The sequence below is a fragment of the Musa acuminata genome, chromosome BXJ1-8 (assembly GCF_036884655.1).
Source record: "Musa acuminata AAA Group cultivar baxijiao chromosome BXJ1-8, Cavendish_Baxijiao_AAA, whole genome shotgun sequence".
NCBI lineage: Eukaryota > Viridiplantae > Streptophyta > Magnoliopsida > Zingiberales > Musaceae > Musa > Musa acuminata.
Genome location: NC_088334.1, coordinates 7,998,706 through 8,012,983, shown reverse-complemented (window position 1 = coordinate 8,012,983; position 14,278 = coordinate 7,998,706). Strand labels below are relative to the sequence as shown.

At 39.3% G+C, this 14,278-nt stretch overlaps 2 protein-coding genes and 1 long non-coding RNA gene across 5 annotated transcripts; 1 reads left to right on the top strand and 2 right to left on the bottom strand.

Moving 5' to 3' along the window:
• Window positions 1-1,230: 1,230 nt before the first annotated feature.
• Window positions 1,231-4,389, bottom strand: LOC135587377 (uncharacterized). Of its 3 annotated transcripts, XM_065078713.1 has the most exons (6): window positions 4,178-4,389; window positions 3,200-3,555; window positions 2,184-2,288; window positions 2,046-2,093; window positions 1,753-1,828; window positions 1,231-1,636 (listed from the first exon to the last, which is right to left on the bottom strand). In XM_065078713.1, the coding sequence occupies exons 2-6, from the start codon at window positions 3,464-3,466 to the stop codon at window positions 1,485-1,487; spliced, it is 648 nt and encodes a 215-aa protein (XP_064934785.1). In that variant the 5' UTR covers window positions 3,467-3,555; window positions 4,178-4,389; the 3' UTR covers window positions 1,231-1,484. The 3 variants fall into 3 exon arrangements, with proteins under 3 accessions (XP_064934785.1, XP_064934783.1, XP_064934784.1); XM_065078711.1 differs by having other exon boundaries at window positions 1,231-1,828; window positions 4,178-4,385; XM_065078712.1 differs by lacking the exon at window positions 4,178-4,389 and adding an exon at window positions 4,039-4,169 and having other exon boundaries at window positions 1,231-1,828.
• A 1,321-nt stretch (window positions 4,390-5,710) lies between these two features.
• On the top strand, window positions 5,711-11,213 carry LOC135588957 (uncharacterized). Its single transcript, XR_010476546.1, has 3 exons — window positions 5,711-5,803; window positions 8,049-10,781; window positions 10,920-11,213. It is a non-coding gene; the product is annotated as an uncharacterized LOC135588957 (long non-coding RNA).
• Window positions 11,214-12,108: 895 nt separating this feature from the next.
• LOC135587376 (galactinol synthase 1-like) lies at window positions 12,109-13,701 on the bottom strand. Its single transcript, XM_065078709.1, has 4 exons — window positions 13,280-13,701; window positions 12,859-13,182; window positions 12,633-12,767; window positions 12,109-12,538 (listed from the first exon to the last, which is right to left on the bottom strand). Exons 1-4 carry the CDS (start codon window positions 13,595-13,597, stop codon window positions 12,335-12,337), a joined length of 981 nt encoding a protein of 326 aa, XP_064934781.1. The 5' UTR covers window positions 13,598-13,701; the 3' UTR covers window positions 12,109-12,334.
• Between the last annotated feature and the right edge of the window lie 577 nt (window positions 13,702-14,278).

Here is a 14,278-nt window from a genome sequence, read left to right as displayed (position 1 = left end):
GTCGCAAACAATCATTTGCATCGTATCGCCACCGTCTGATCCGAAGGGGTAAAACAGTCATTTCGGCAAGTTATGAACTGGGAACCGTCTGATGCTGATCGAGCGACAGCATCTGCGGCGAGTCCTAACAGTGTTATGGTCATTAAGCGAAAAATTATGCTGGATTTGAGGGCTCACAAAAGTGGGATTAAAGCAGTATTAACCGAAGATTAGTCAATAATAAGGGAAATTGCAGAGTTTAATTACGGATAAAATGATAATTGTAGGTGTTAATGTCGGTGTTTGGAATTTAAAGTTCGAACGGCCAAAGAAAAGAGTACCACGCCATGAGAACTTCGAAGGGAAGCGAAATGTGTTGTGAGTACCCAAAACTGAGACAGGGGAGGAGATCAGAACCCTCGATTTCTGCTTGCCAATTTAGGATTTTGTAGGATTGGTGCCGTTTGGAACGAGTTGTCGGATCTCTAAGTTCGATTTGCGCGTGTTTCTTGATCGAATCTGGGCGGTCATGGAGGGATTTGCTTGGGATTACGGAAGAAGATCTTGGTTTATGGGTTTTTGCTCTGAAATCAATTGAGCGTGGATATGTCCGTGAAGAAAGTTTTGGGCTTTTTGATTGTTCACCGGCGTTTTCGCCGGGAACCAGTTGCTCAGCGTTTCTTCTCATCCGTGCACCATCTAGGTCTTCTGGCCTTCTTCTGCAGCTCAGCAAAAGAGTTTAATGTTCTTGGTTAGGGCTCGATTGTTATGAGCCGCCACCACAACCTAAATGGAATTTCTTTGTAGGAGGGTTGAGTTCTTGTATTTGTTTCTAAATGATGCCATTCTTATTGATGTGATTTCTCTCTCGATCAAAAGAACAATTATTTATGTTACATGCTTGCTTCTCCCCTTGGCTGTTCTATATCACCATCTCAAGAACTTCCTGTGAATTAAATTTCCAGAAACAAATCAAAAAGAAAATGAACTGCTAAAATGATGGCCTAACTATTGACTGGAATAACAATGAATAGAAGATGTGGAGAGTCCCAATTTCCTTTCACATCCATAAATCCAAGAAATCAATTCAACCACACTGCTTCAAAGAAATTCAACTGAGTTACTTGGTGGAATTCATTCCAAACATACATATTTGCGCGATAGACATTTTATCAGTTCGAAGAACACAAAAGAGAAATAGAGATGATGCAAATGAGTTAGCGTGAAGGAGATGCAAAGGCTACATGCAAATTGGAAGCAAGTTGGAGACACAAACTTTATACCAGTTCATACACATATGCAATGTCATACAACACCACAAGGACACCTTGGAGACTTAATTGCATATGGTCTTACTATCAAAATCCAATGACACCCATGAAGCATAGATCAATTTCATCCACCGGCTTTCTGCACATACTTGAACTCAGATAACTACACGAACCATCTCTTCCAACTGCATTATATCGACTTCGTATCCTCAGCAAGGCGAGGATGCGATAAGTTCAATATAATTCACGACATGCATGGTATTGATCGTGATAACATGCCAACAGGTCCAAACAGGAGAGCTGCTCTATTCGGGGACCTGACTTGAGGAAGGTGAGTACTAGTGCGGTGAAGCAAGTACTTTCAAGAGGGAAGCAACAAACTCCATCTGGGTTTCCTCATCGATCGTCAGGAACAGGGGGACATGCACAAAGAGAGATTTGATTCTGTTGTGTTCTGCAAACCGAAGAGAATGATAGTATACAAAGTTGCAAACGAACCGACCAGCATCATCGGAAGGCATTACATCATACCCCATCTTTGATAAGCCCTTAACAATTTCACTGACAGGAAGAGAAGTCTGCAGCAATCCATAAGGGAAAAAACATTAAAGTTCTAATGATTTAACAAACTAAACTGTAATGGCATTTGACGTCCTCAGAAAATAATTATGCTATCATGTATTTAAATAACTTCTAAAGATCCTGATGTTTCAAAAATGTCTTCTAAGAGAAAGGTAACAGGAGATCTTGTCGATGCAGAAATTTTCATACTGATAATCATAATGGTCAGCATACCTCTCGAACACGTGAGATGCTTCCATCAGAAGTTACAACTGGGGCTCTCTGAAAAATGAACAGCGGAAGGCAATGGATCATAGAACAGTCATAAAGTAAAAGCATGATGCACAGCTAAAAGTGCTTAGCACATCTAACCTGAGGCTTCCATCCCATTTCATCTGGACAACGAAATGTAGCCTCATTGACTGCTTGATTCTCGATAGCAAACCTTGTAGCACCACTATTTACTCCAAGATGCAGCTGATAAAACAACATAAACCCAAACAACAAATGTGTGAAAAGACATGATTGAAAGAGAAACCAGGTTAATTGAGAAAAATAATCACATGCAAAGATGGACGCTAAGGTCCAAGTACATAATTAGAAAGAGAAAGAGCAACAGGAAGGATGATGATCAAGATGCTAAAAGAATGCAATGGGCATAATGAATTCATTTTTCACCAAGATCAAGTAACACCTGTAATATAGCAAAAACATTACAGGTTTCACATCTGGCTCTAGTTGCTTTACTTCAGGATAACTATAATTACAGACTTATGAAATAATCAAGCATTGAAATCTTAAGTCCAATGGGCAGAATACCCAACCTGAAAGCTTCTGTTGTATAAAAGACGCAATACATGACGGTTTTGCACCAAGAGTTGTTGGATGGAATTCGTATAGATGGTTAGACACCAAACTTCCAGAACCTAATTTTAAACCCTAGGTGTCTTCTGACCTATTTATTGGCATACTCTGTCTGAGCCACATTATTTGATATAGAAAATCTTATCTCCTTACTTCTGGTGAGTAAAAATGGGATGATTCAAAGAAAACAAACTGTCATAATAGCAGTTCTGCTAGCAAAATTTGTTGATCAACATCATAAAATTATTAGACTAATTGCTGTCATGCTGAAAATACCAATGCTTTGTGTTTTCCAATATGGGACCTCCCAAACAACATCAATTCGACTACACTCGAGATGTAGAAGAAGTCGGTTAGTGTTTGGTAAAAACAAAACAGGCTCCATGGGGTTGAGTTTTTGGATTCAAACAAAAGATAAGAACAATAAGCATAATAAGCTGATGAATACCTATAAAATTACTATAATCATATATTGTTATTCTACATTGCCACTCGAAGATAGCAGAATGAACTGAGTGGTTTACCCAAATGATTTGCCTCCTTTCTGAAGTTTCTTTGTTTTGCCCAGCCACAGCAAGCTGCAATACTTCATAAAGTTGAGGAACTGCCCCCTCTCCAGCTGTCTCAAGAACATTGCAGCTCCCAAGAACAAGACCTTCAGGCAATCCTTTCTTTTGCATGAACCCCTTCAGGTTTCTGACAATTATCTCTGTTGGATTCTCAGACACCCCATGGAACTTCTTAAATCCAGTCACATGAACAGTTACAACTGATGGCCCTTCCGAACCCATTCGCCTTTAAATTTTCAGGTATAATTGATTGATGAAGTCTTCCCTTGTCTGCTGCTAAACGTATGCTTTGTTGAACAGATGGAATGTACCTACAAGATGAACTATATCATGTCAATAAAAAAGAATCTCTTTTGAATGTAACATGCATTTCAGCATACTGAGATATAAGGATCCCAAGAGTCCTCTAAAGAAGAAAAAAGCATCAACAGAATAAAATTATGGCCACTGGATGAAATCATGAGAAAGACCTGAAAGTGATTTGTGCCCAACCATCGACGAGAACATGTAAATGGTCCATAAATAAGAATCAAAACAATGAGTTCGTTACAACTCATCCCAGCAACCATATTGGCAAACAACAACCATTACTTGGTTCTAGTATTATGATGAAGAACTAATAAAACCCTCGCCCACTGTCATCCACAGACAACAACCACATTCTAAAAGAGAAAATTCGTGTAAAGACGAAAAACAGAGCAAAAAGATCAAGAAACCGAGAGCCTATCACGAAAAGATGTCATCTTTCTCGAATTTTGACGCCGATCGATCGACCAAACAACCAAAGTTCTCACCTCGGAGCCTCCCGGGAAAGTTCAAGTAAAGGCGAAAAACAGAGCAAAAAGGTCAAGAAACCGAGAGCTTATCGCGAAAAGACGCCATCTTTCTCGAATTTTGACGCCGATCGATCGACCAAAGAAACAAAGTTCTCACCACGGAGCCTCCCGGGATCAAAGAAACGGCAGACACAGCAGTAACCCCGATCTTTTCGATAACTTCGATTAAATTGAACTTCTGGCAGTGGTGACGAGAGAGATCAGAATCGATGACGGGAGGAGAAAAGGGCAATGGAGGGAGAGAGACGCAACGCAGAAAGGCCACGGATTCCTTCGTCGGATCGTAGGGATGAAACGAGACGTGATGAGATTGGGGAGAAGGAAGAGTACAAATATCCAACGTGCCAACCTCGGGTCAGGTCAAAAATATGACGTGGCGATTTCTTCCTCCCACCCTCGCCCTTAATTAGATTAATGAATCGGATTATTAGATTGGTTTGCCCTCAAATAAAGTTGCCGTAACCGACTTGTTATTAACCCAAACAATTTGTTGACACCATCCTAAAATTTTGGTAATCCTAAATTGAAAATGTATATCTAAAATATACTTCATGCTTTATTAAGAACTTTTAATATTTATAAACATAAATATCGTCAATATATCACTTAATTATAAGAGTCCTTTCAACTCTTACCATATACGAATTTTTTTCTTTTTTTATTATTCTTTTTCTTCTTTTCCTTCTAATAGTTATATATCTTCTTTTTTTTTTTTTGGGTGAGCAGGAAAGTGCTTTTACATCTTGACATGATAATGATAAAGCCAATTAGTTTTGCTGTAACATATAATTTCAAATATTAAAATTATTTCAATAATGTCACTAATATATGTTGCAATCGAGTTGATAGATTCAATTACTACAATAAAATTGTATATAAATGACATCTCAAATGGAAAAATAATAATATAATTTTAATTAAAAAAAAGGTTCAGTAATGACCATGTCCTTTTGTTGAGCCATTAGAAAAACTTAGGATGAACAATCACATGACTCCATGTCGATGAAATAATTCCATATACAAGTGCATATGATTGAGGATGTGATTCATGATTGCATATTAAGTCAGTGTGGGTCTCACAGTCGATAACGAAAGGAAATATATTTTTTACTTTCTTTGGATGTATCAATTATTCCAAAAGAAATATTCCATTTATTTTGTATCAATTATGCATATAAGGAAGTATCAATCAATATTTCATTAATTTTTTTTCAAAAAAATTAAATATATCGACTTCACCAATAATACATCAATATTACTTATTGATGATTTTACACTTATCCTAATTAATAAATCATGAAGATGTTACTTAGCCTAACGATATTAGACATCGGGGCTTTTTAGTGGAAATAAAATATTTTAAAGGGGTTAATTATATATTTTCGAAAGATATATTAAGATTTTTATATTTATAAAAATAAAATATTAAGATTTAATTCAAAAAATAATTTTACAGAGTTAAAAAAATTGTTGGAATAATACATTTAAATATTTTTATTTTTATAAATATAAGAATTTATGTAATTTTTGAAAGTATAAAGATGATAATATTAGACACAGAGATAATATATAATTAGTCGGGGGACGGTTACGATAATATGTATTCGATGAAATTTGAATCGCGGTTTGAGCCGGTCATGCGTCGCGATCTCGGTGGCTCCGCCGATCGCGCGGCTCTGCTCCGTTCGACTCCGCCCGGTTCTCGCTGGCTCTTGATCCTCCCGTGAGTCTCTACTTCTCTCTCTCTCCACCAATCCTTACTAGATTCCTGCCTATGATTCTTGATCTGTTTGGATCTTTCTTCTTCTTCTTCTTCTTCGGAAAACCCACACTGCAAACGAAAAAGGGTTGCAATGATTTGTTTGAAATTGTCCGACCACGCGTATTTGAATTCGGTTCATAGACGGAATCACTGCATTACTGACGCCAACAATTGTTTGATGTATTGCTGCAAACAACTGTTGTATGCCCTGTCCTACAGATGAGTAATCGGGTAGGGACCCAACGGTGTTCCTCTGCCATCACCATATGTTGTGCCTCACTTGTGCTTTGGGGTTCATTCTTCCTGTCCTGATGACTTTCCAAGTTAGATGCCTAAGTTACTACACTAGTGCGAGTGCAGGTGGCTCCGAAATGGGTGATCCCATCTAGTAATACTTCAAGCTGCTTGAAGTGGGCATTGTGCTTCTTTTGCTTGATGTCTAAGGTACTTTGTACCTTGATCTGCAACAGGATGATGACTGTGAGGTTTATGTGTAGCATGAAGCCATCGACACTAAAATTCTATAATTGTAGACCTTTAGCTATAACCATCAATAATTTGACTGTTCATGGAAGCCGTTCCTGCTTCTTGAATTGATGAAAGCCCTGATAGGTGATTTCAGGTCTTGTCAGATTAGTTTTATTGTCTTTTTCTCCTAATGCCTATAGAATTAGTCAAAATCAAATGACTTTTTGATGACTTGTTTTTTGCTTGTTTTGGAAACAATTAACAAGTGACCTACCTATTTTGCTACATTGTAATATCATAAAATAGAGGACCATGACAATCCTAAAACTTGGACAACCATTAACATGCATAGCGCATAAAGGTAGGGCATCCAGTAAAGACATCTATGTACATTAAGGTCACATCTGAGCTTTGTTTATTGTAGGGATTTTCCTGTAGCCAAATAATTAGGTTTTGAATAAATTAAATTTTTGTAAAAGTATTAATACATCTAAAATCATAATGACTTACCTGAGCTGTATGAATGAGAATTTTCTATTGAGGCTCGTCAAATTTGGATAACAACTGATTTGTGGATCCCCTTTTAAGTATGGTTTGTTTATTATTGTTTCATCACCATCAGATGACTTTGCATGGTGACAATGGCAAAATTGCTTATGTCCCTCCAAAATCAATGATTTTTGTTTTGTCCCTCTAAATTTAAGTTTATATATATATATATATATATATATATATATATATATATATATATATATATATATATATATATATATATATATATATCTCCAAATGTTAAAAATTTGCATATATGTCATCTTGGTTTATCTCCAATTCTCCATCAGTTGACTGTCATCTCACCGTTAGTTAAAACTCTAATTTACAGTACGAACCTTTGCAAACTCGTTATGATGGGAAGTACATTAAGGATTCTTTAGATATTATATAATTTTACATATGTCTTTAATTTAAATAAGTTAACACTAATTACAATTAAAAGTGGTGAACTTGAGTATTTTGGACAGATGTTAAGGGAAGAGGTATATGTGGAAAATCTTAATATTGGAAGGCATGTATGCTATATTAAAATCTGTAATAAAAAATACACTATTTCCAAACTTTGCTAGGATAGATATGTAAAAACACCATTTAAAAATTTAAAATTATTGATCTCAAATGCATTTATGTTTGTGAATTCTTTGACTTCTTCAAAATAGAAACATACCTAGCTTGGAAGCAAGTCATCATCCCTTTTGTATTGCTATGCGGTGAATACATCAAGATTTTTCTATCAGTGAACATCTATGAACAATATCCATGCATCAGAATAAAAAGTGGAGATGCTTAATGAACTTGGAATTTGGTATTGAACTGATAGTCTATATTACCTTGCATTCGATGTTAAGAAGGCGTTTATGTTTGAGGTTAATTTAGATAATAATCCTGAAAATTTAATGGTTATGCCTTCCTGTTATCTTGGTAGGATCCATATTTTCAAATTTCTCTTGTTCTTCCGTTTATGTTGTTTCCATTATATTCTTTTTATGCCTTCATGTTTCCTTTATATTCTTTTTATAATTCTGCTTATTTTTTACTAGGAAGATCTGCTTTTAATACTTTTCTGTCATCTGTCGTGGAAAGATGTTGATCCATACATTTACCTTCTTATTTATCATGGTATTCATGTTGGACTACACTTGCTTTCTTACATATCATGGTATTGTATAATGAATATTTCTAGGTTGCATCAAAATGTTTTTTTCTCTTTGCTGCTTTCGGTACCATTACCAGAGTTTGTGGATTAAAAATTTGGATACTTCAGAAGCTAAAATGGCAGAAGAATTTTAGAAGATATGGGCATGAAAAGAATCCCAGTATTCTAGAAGTCTGAGGTAAAGATGAAATTCCTGATCACAATTTCATTATCATCTGAAAGGAGAACTATGGAGATGTGTGGTTGTTTAAGTTGAATAATTAGTGACAAAAAAGGCTATGAACATGTGTCGTCTTTATTTGCTCTCTCTATTTCAAAATCTGCGTTTCATGATATGGCTAATCATTTTTATGGTATAGCTGGTAGAACATTGTCACTGGAAAATGGATGCAGTTTATAACCAAACAGACATATGATGTTTCCTCTCTCTCTCTCTCTCTCTCTCTCTCTCTCTCTCTCTCTCATGCTCGATATTTTACAGCAATATTTTTTATGTATTATAGTGGCTTTCATGCATAGTTATGGCCTTCTTTAGATCCTTACCTGTTCCGTTTTTTCGTTTCACTATCTTTTGGCCTTCCATCATTGGCTGAAGCATGCTTTGACGTACTCTTTTCTGATGCATGTGAATTATGCTCTTATGTTTCTGTATTGCATCCTTCCTTTGGGATGTTTGAATGACTATCCCCGGTATTTGGGCTCTAGGACCTGGTGATTTTGTTAATTCATTGAATTTTATCATGCACCATTCATCTCAAATTTTCTTGACTAATTGACTTTGCATTGCATGATTGTTATATTTTTATAAAACAAAAAAGAAAGTAAGAGAGAAGATAAAGCAATTGTAGTGTAGTAAACTGGATAAGGTATCATTTGGGGATAGTAAGCATGCTTAGCCTATCCATGAAATATCCAAGTGCCAAATCCTGACATAATTCTATGCTATTATCTGTGGCAAGTGATAAAATCCAACCAATTTCAGCTCTTCCACTAATTGAATAGCCTTTATGAAACTGTTTTGTAGGAAAACATGTTCTCTGCTTACTGTGGTGCATTCTTTATTCCCTCTCTTATCTGATGCAGGGTTACTCTATTTTTCTTGTTGCCTAATGAAACTTTACTGGCTTTTGTGTGGTTGGCAGGTTGGTAGGGAGACCTCTCTCCCTTGTTGTGATCCACCATCTGCATATTCTTATTTCAGTTTGTAGATGATGAAATGCTAACAAGAGCCATCTCTTGGTTATGAAATTTAGCTTTCTTTCATAAGCTACTTTTGTGTTTGCCATCTTACTTTATCTGATATCTTATCCACAACTTTGTTCCCTCTGTTTTAATCTGATAGTTTGTCTAGAACCATTATCCTCTGCAGATTCGAGATGCCATGATCTATCAGTTCAGTGTTTGTGCTCATTTAAATCTGTGACATGCAAAAGGGAGCAAAAATATGTTTGGCATGCCATTGGTATAGACCCAAAGTTACTGAAACAATTGAATCTCATAAATCCTGTACGGTTATCCTTAGGCACTTTGCTTCGTTTTAATCCGCTTACTAAACTTCACAAATTAATTGGTATTCTACAGGATACACAAGGTGCAAAATGTAGGACGTATAGTCTGGTGAACATTTTCCAGAATGTGGAGAGAGAGAGATTTTAATTGCATATTTTTCATTGCTTTTGACTTTCTACTTGGAGCTAAGCATGGAGTTAGCTGGTATGACCACTAAATTCATCTTGCGTTTTTCCACGTGACCAACCTGTTCAGCATGCAGAGATTACTCACCTGAGGTAGCCTATATGAATTTTGTGAAGGCTTGAAGGATCAAAATTTTTTATTGACACTTTATCTAAAATAGTTAACAAAAGAGGTGGTCTATACTCTATGGTCTCATTCCAGATTCCTAGAACAGATTTTACATTCAAATCTACTTCTTCCAATTACCACATCGAGGTAATTGCAAAGTTATACCATTTGAGGTCCTTGAATGTTGTGCTTTAGGCTATCATTGGATTTATTGGAAAGTTTACTCTATTTTTTCTATAGTTCTAATTCAGGAGTTTTAGTTAATTATATGCTGGGATGATGGTTTAAGGTAAACGATAAATTACTCTGTTCCCATCTTTATGTTTGTTGTACTTAAATGCTAGGATAATTCGGATCCTTTTCTGTTGCTGATTCTTCATGCTTTTGAGCTTGCCTGGTCTCAAAATCAGATTTTTCATGTGCTCCTCAATTAAGTTTTGGTGGATTTCTTCACTTTTTGTGACCTAGATGACTAGGATCTAGATCATGAATCTGGATCTTTTGCTTGCATCGATAAGATTGCGTATATATTGATCCCAAGAGACTTGTGCTTTAGATTACAAGTTGTCGTCGTTTATATGTATACTTAAAAGTCATACATGTTACATAGGCGAATTTGTCAACGTTCATTTGTGCTACTCTTCAAGTTTCATCCATGCATGTAATTTGTATTTTATTTTATTTATTTACTTGATCCTTTTTTTTTCTTATACCAGAGCCTTCTTAGAGCCTTCTTTTCCCATACTTTGGTGGACTACAAGCCCAAGGATGATGGTGATGTTTCCGGATTCACACCCCAGTTCCCTTTCTCCACCCTCAGCTACTCCTACATCATTCAGCTGACATTGCCAGTCAGGCCACGTTCTGCCTTGAGATGAAACCTACTCCGCTTTTCACGGGGAAGATCGTAATCAATGTCTTAACCATGTGTTGCATGATGAAGAGTCTGCTCCGTCGGTGAGTTGGTAGAGACAGGCGAAAGCTTCGTACTTATCTTTGCATCGCCTTTTATATGTTCAGTAGTAGTTATAGGCTTCTCACCATAAAACATAATCCACCTGGAGAACTCTCCCTGGTTAAATGCTATTTTAACAGGCCAAAACCAGGGCGGACTCTTATGGCCATGCAACGCCGCGTGGGGGAGTTGCTCTTTTCGACTTCGACACGTAGATGCGCCAGATTGCGACGTGGGCGCCATACCACTATCCTTCGCTGTGGCACAGCACGACAGACTGACGACGCACCGAAGGACGCAGCTTCCCTGGCTCCGGCCGGCGCGGTATGGAAGGACAAGAGGTTGGTTTCTTCTTAATTTTACCTTTTGGAATTTAAAGTCGTGTTATTTTTCAAATTTATCTAAATAGTTAATTTCAAAATCGATTCTATCCCAAATCTAATTAAAAGATTATCAAAGTCAATTTCAACTAATGGAATAGACTTTAAAAAAAGAAAAATAGCACGGTGTCATTGACACGGTGCCTCTGCCGACATCCCATGGCCTCATCTGATGTCAGGCCTTCCAAGATCATCCATCAGCACTTTTATCTTAATCAATTATGTAATCTTAAATTATGAAATTAATTTGGTCATCGTAGAAGAACGACTTCATTGGGATGGAAAGAGATCCTCCGGTAGAGTGAGAAAAAAGTATCTAAGAAGATTTCATGACCTTCAGCATTTTGAGTCTCATTCTTAAGATCTCCGTACATTTGAGTTGTTGGCTACTAGATTTATTTGGCTGTATTACGAGAGTTAATCTCAAAATAAAAAAAAAAATTCCGATGCATTAGGCATATTGAGATGTGATAGATCCTAAGTTCTCCGCAGCCGGAAATGATGGAAGATGAAAGGTGAGGAGTATATACAAATAGGGAAACGAGAAAATACGTTAAAAAATATTTCTTTGTAGATAAAAGTTAAAGAGGAAGATATGTAATCCAAAGGATTCAATTGAATATACAGATGTTCGAAGAGAGGTTATGAAAGTAGAATACAGACGAAGCGGAAGATATCATATTGAAATCGGAGGTTTAAGATGAAAAGAAATGGAGATAAAATATTAAAAGGTGGAATGGAGATGAAATATTAAAAGGTGGAATGCATTTTGCTAGGAAGTTGATAGGATTGTGGTTAAAATACAGTTACTGCCTCGAGGAGGATTATTTTTCAATAGGATTATTTTTTCAATGGCATTCGTTTGCAAAGAGGAAGGACATAAATGATCATAGGTCGATACGACTATCTTGAATGTGTGATGTTGGTTTCCCAATAAGAAGACAAAGTCTTCACATATCATTCTAAATTGATTCACTAATCTGGATTAATTATACAACAGTATGATGATGCCCTCAGAGTAGGCCCACAATATTACCTATAATTCACAGATTTTAAGCTACCGTTTACATAAGTGTTTCTTTGATAGACCACACCACGCACGATTCATTCTAATCATATACACCACGCTAAAAGAAAGAAGAGGGGAAGAGTGACAAGATGACAGATCTCTCTCGTCACGCGGCCGAAGGTGCAGTCACGTACTTCACCGGCCCAGCCTCCGGCAGCGCCCCCCGGAGCGGCTGCTTCGAGGTCACCGCTGGGCCCTTGTAGTCCAGGCTCTCGTCATGGTATACGTCCCACCACCTTTTCACCAGCACGTTGATGTCCTTCCGGTCCATGTTCGCTTCCTTCCCTGTGAACCTCCATGGCTTCGATCCCTGCACTCATCACCACAAAACCTCTCGATGTCAAAACCATGATTCCTGTGTCGGCCCCGTGGGACGGAATAATCGCTGCGGGATGGATGCGTACCGCAGCGCAGTAGTGGACCACCTTCACCTTCTCCAGCTCCACGTTCTCCGGGTGCCTCCACAGCATGGCCAAGACCAGGTTGTAGACCAACGGGATTGGCTTGTAGATATCCTTGAAGAACATGTTCAGGAAGTCCTACAATGGTAGCATACGAATCCTTAGGTTTCTGTACACCTATGGGCACGCGGATACGACTAGGGAGAGGGGGAGAAGTTGTTTCATCTACCTGCTCGGCGAAGGGGGTAGGGCGAGTGATCTTGAGGGCGGCGAGGAGGGACTCGCTGGTGGCGAGGCTGGGCTCGTGGACGAACATGCCAGCGTTGAAGTAGAGGGAGGGCGGCGGACCCAACTCGTCGCTGGGCCAGGCCACCCGGTCCGGGCACTGCTGGCAGTAGCCGATCTTGTACTGTGGTGAGTGACTCCATGTCTTCTCGCAGAAGCAATCCATGACGGCGTAGAAATGGCCGTCCGGCAGATCGAACAGGTGGTCGATGTTCTCGAACACCTGTATGTCCGCGTCCAGGTACACCATCTTCTTGTACTCCACAAACTGCAATCGAGTTTCTCCGTTTCTTACACCCCCCAATCGTACCAACAGAATGGAGCCTCGAATGCAAAACAACAGATAAGAGAAAGATTTAGTTTACCTCCCATAAGCGGAGCTTGGAGTAATTGATGACGTAGTAGGCCATGGCGAACCGGGTCTGGCTCTCCGGGGGGTAGATAGGCTCGATCTCGCGGACGATGCAGCCCTGGGCGGCGAGGAGGCGACGGTGGCTCTCCGGCACGTCGGGAAGGACCGCCACCACCAACGGGTAAGCGGATCCAACCTTCCTCAACCCCTTCGCTAGCCCCACCGCACCCTTCACGTAGTCGCCGTCGCCCGCCAGGAACGTCACGTACGCTCTAGACGGCTTCCCCCCGGCCTGCTTCCCTTTCCCCTTAGCCTTCATGTTCGGCGCCATGGATGCGACCGAAGTCAAGAAAGAACAAGGTCAAACGCAGCTACGAACGCAGAGTAATAGAACAGAGAACACTTCGGAGAGTCTGTTGAGATGGAATGGGGGGAAAGGTGAGTTCGGATGCGATTAAATAAGCGCGGTGGAGAGAATGGAGACTTGTGAAATTACATTTAAGGTAATCTGTCCCTGGGGAGGGTTAAGTGTCGGCACCGTACACGTGTCCGACTAAGGCGATCGAACGGGAGAGATGGTCCTACGAAAGTTCTGGAAGAGGGTTACTTCTGGAAGTCGTAGGCAGCACAGAACACCGATATCAACTCGCCTCACCCAGCGCGTCCGCAGGAGCGCCACCTCGCTCTTCGAAATTGCCACATATCTGTTGTACGGTTCATGATTTAGGTACCGGTTTAGTTATCTAGGAGCGGCGGTACGACCCGTGCTCTCCGGGTAACGTGTTCGCTCGCCCGCTGGCGAAGGGCACAGTAATAATTATGGTCCGTGTCCGCCACGGTGCACCCGAAGGTGAAACGAGTTCGGTGATGATCAGAGCCTTTCATCTGTTAGTTCCAGCGGATCGACGGTGATGAGGCAGCTGTGTGATCTCAACCAACGAACGCGGGGTCGGTCGTTGTCCCCGCGTGGAGGTGGCGCGACGCGAGTGGCCGAGACCGTTAGTTCGTCGAG

Coding starts and splice junctions, on each gene's coding strand:
- LOC135587377 (XM_065078711.1), bottom strand. CDS start 3,466: ATGGGTTCGGAAGGGCCATCAGTTGTAACTGTTCATGTGACTGGATTT. Junction 2,289..3,199: donor AAAGGAGGCAAATCATTTGG/GTAAACCACTCA, acceptor TTGTTTTATCAG/CTGCATCTTGGAGTAAATAG. Junction 2,094..2,183: donor AAATGGGATGGAAGCCTCAG/GTTAGATGTGCT, acceptor TTCATTTTTCAG/AGAGCCCCAGTTGTAACTTC.
- LOC135587376 (XM_065078709.1), bottom strand. CDS start 13,597: ATGGCGCCGAACATGAAGGCTAAGGGGAAAGGGAAGCAGGCCGGGGGG. Junction 12,768..12,858: donor CTACCCCCTTCGCCGAGCAG/GTAGATGAAACA, acceptor CTACCATTGTAG/GACTTCCTGAACATGTTCTT. Junction 12,539..12,632: donor TGGTCCACTACTGCGCTGCG/GTACGCATCCAT, acceptor TGATGAGTGCAG/GGATCGAAGCCATGGAGGTT.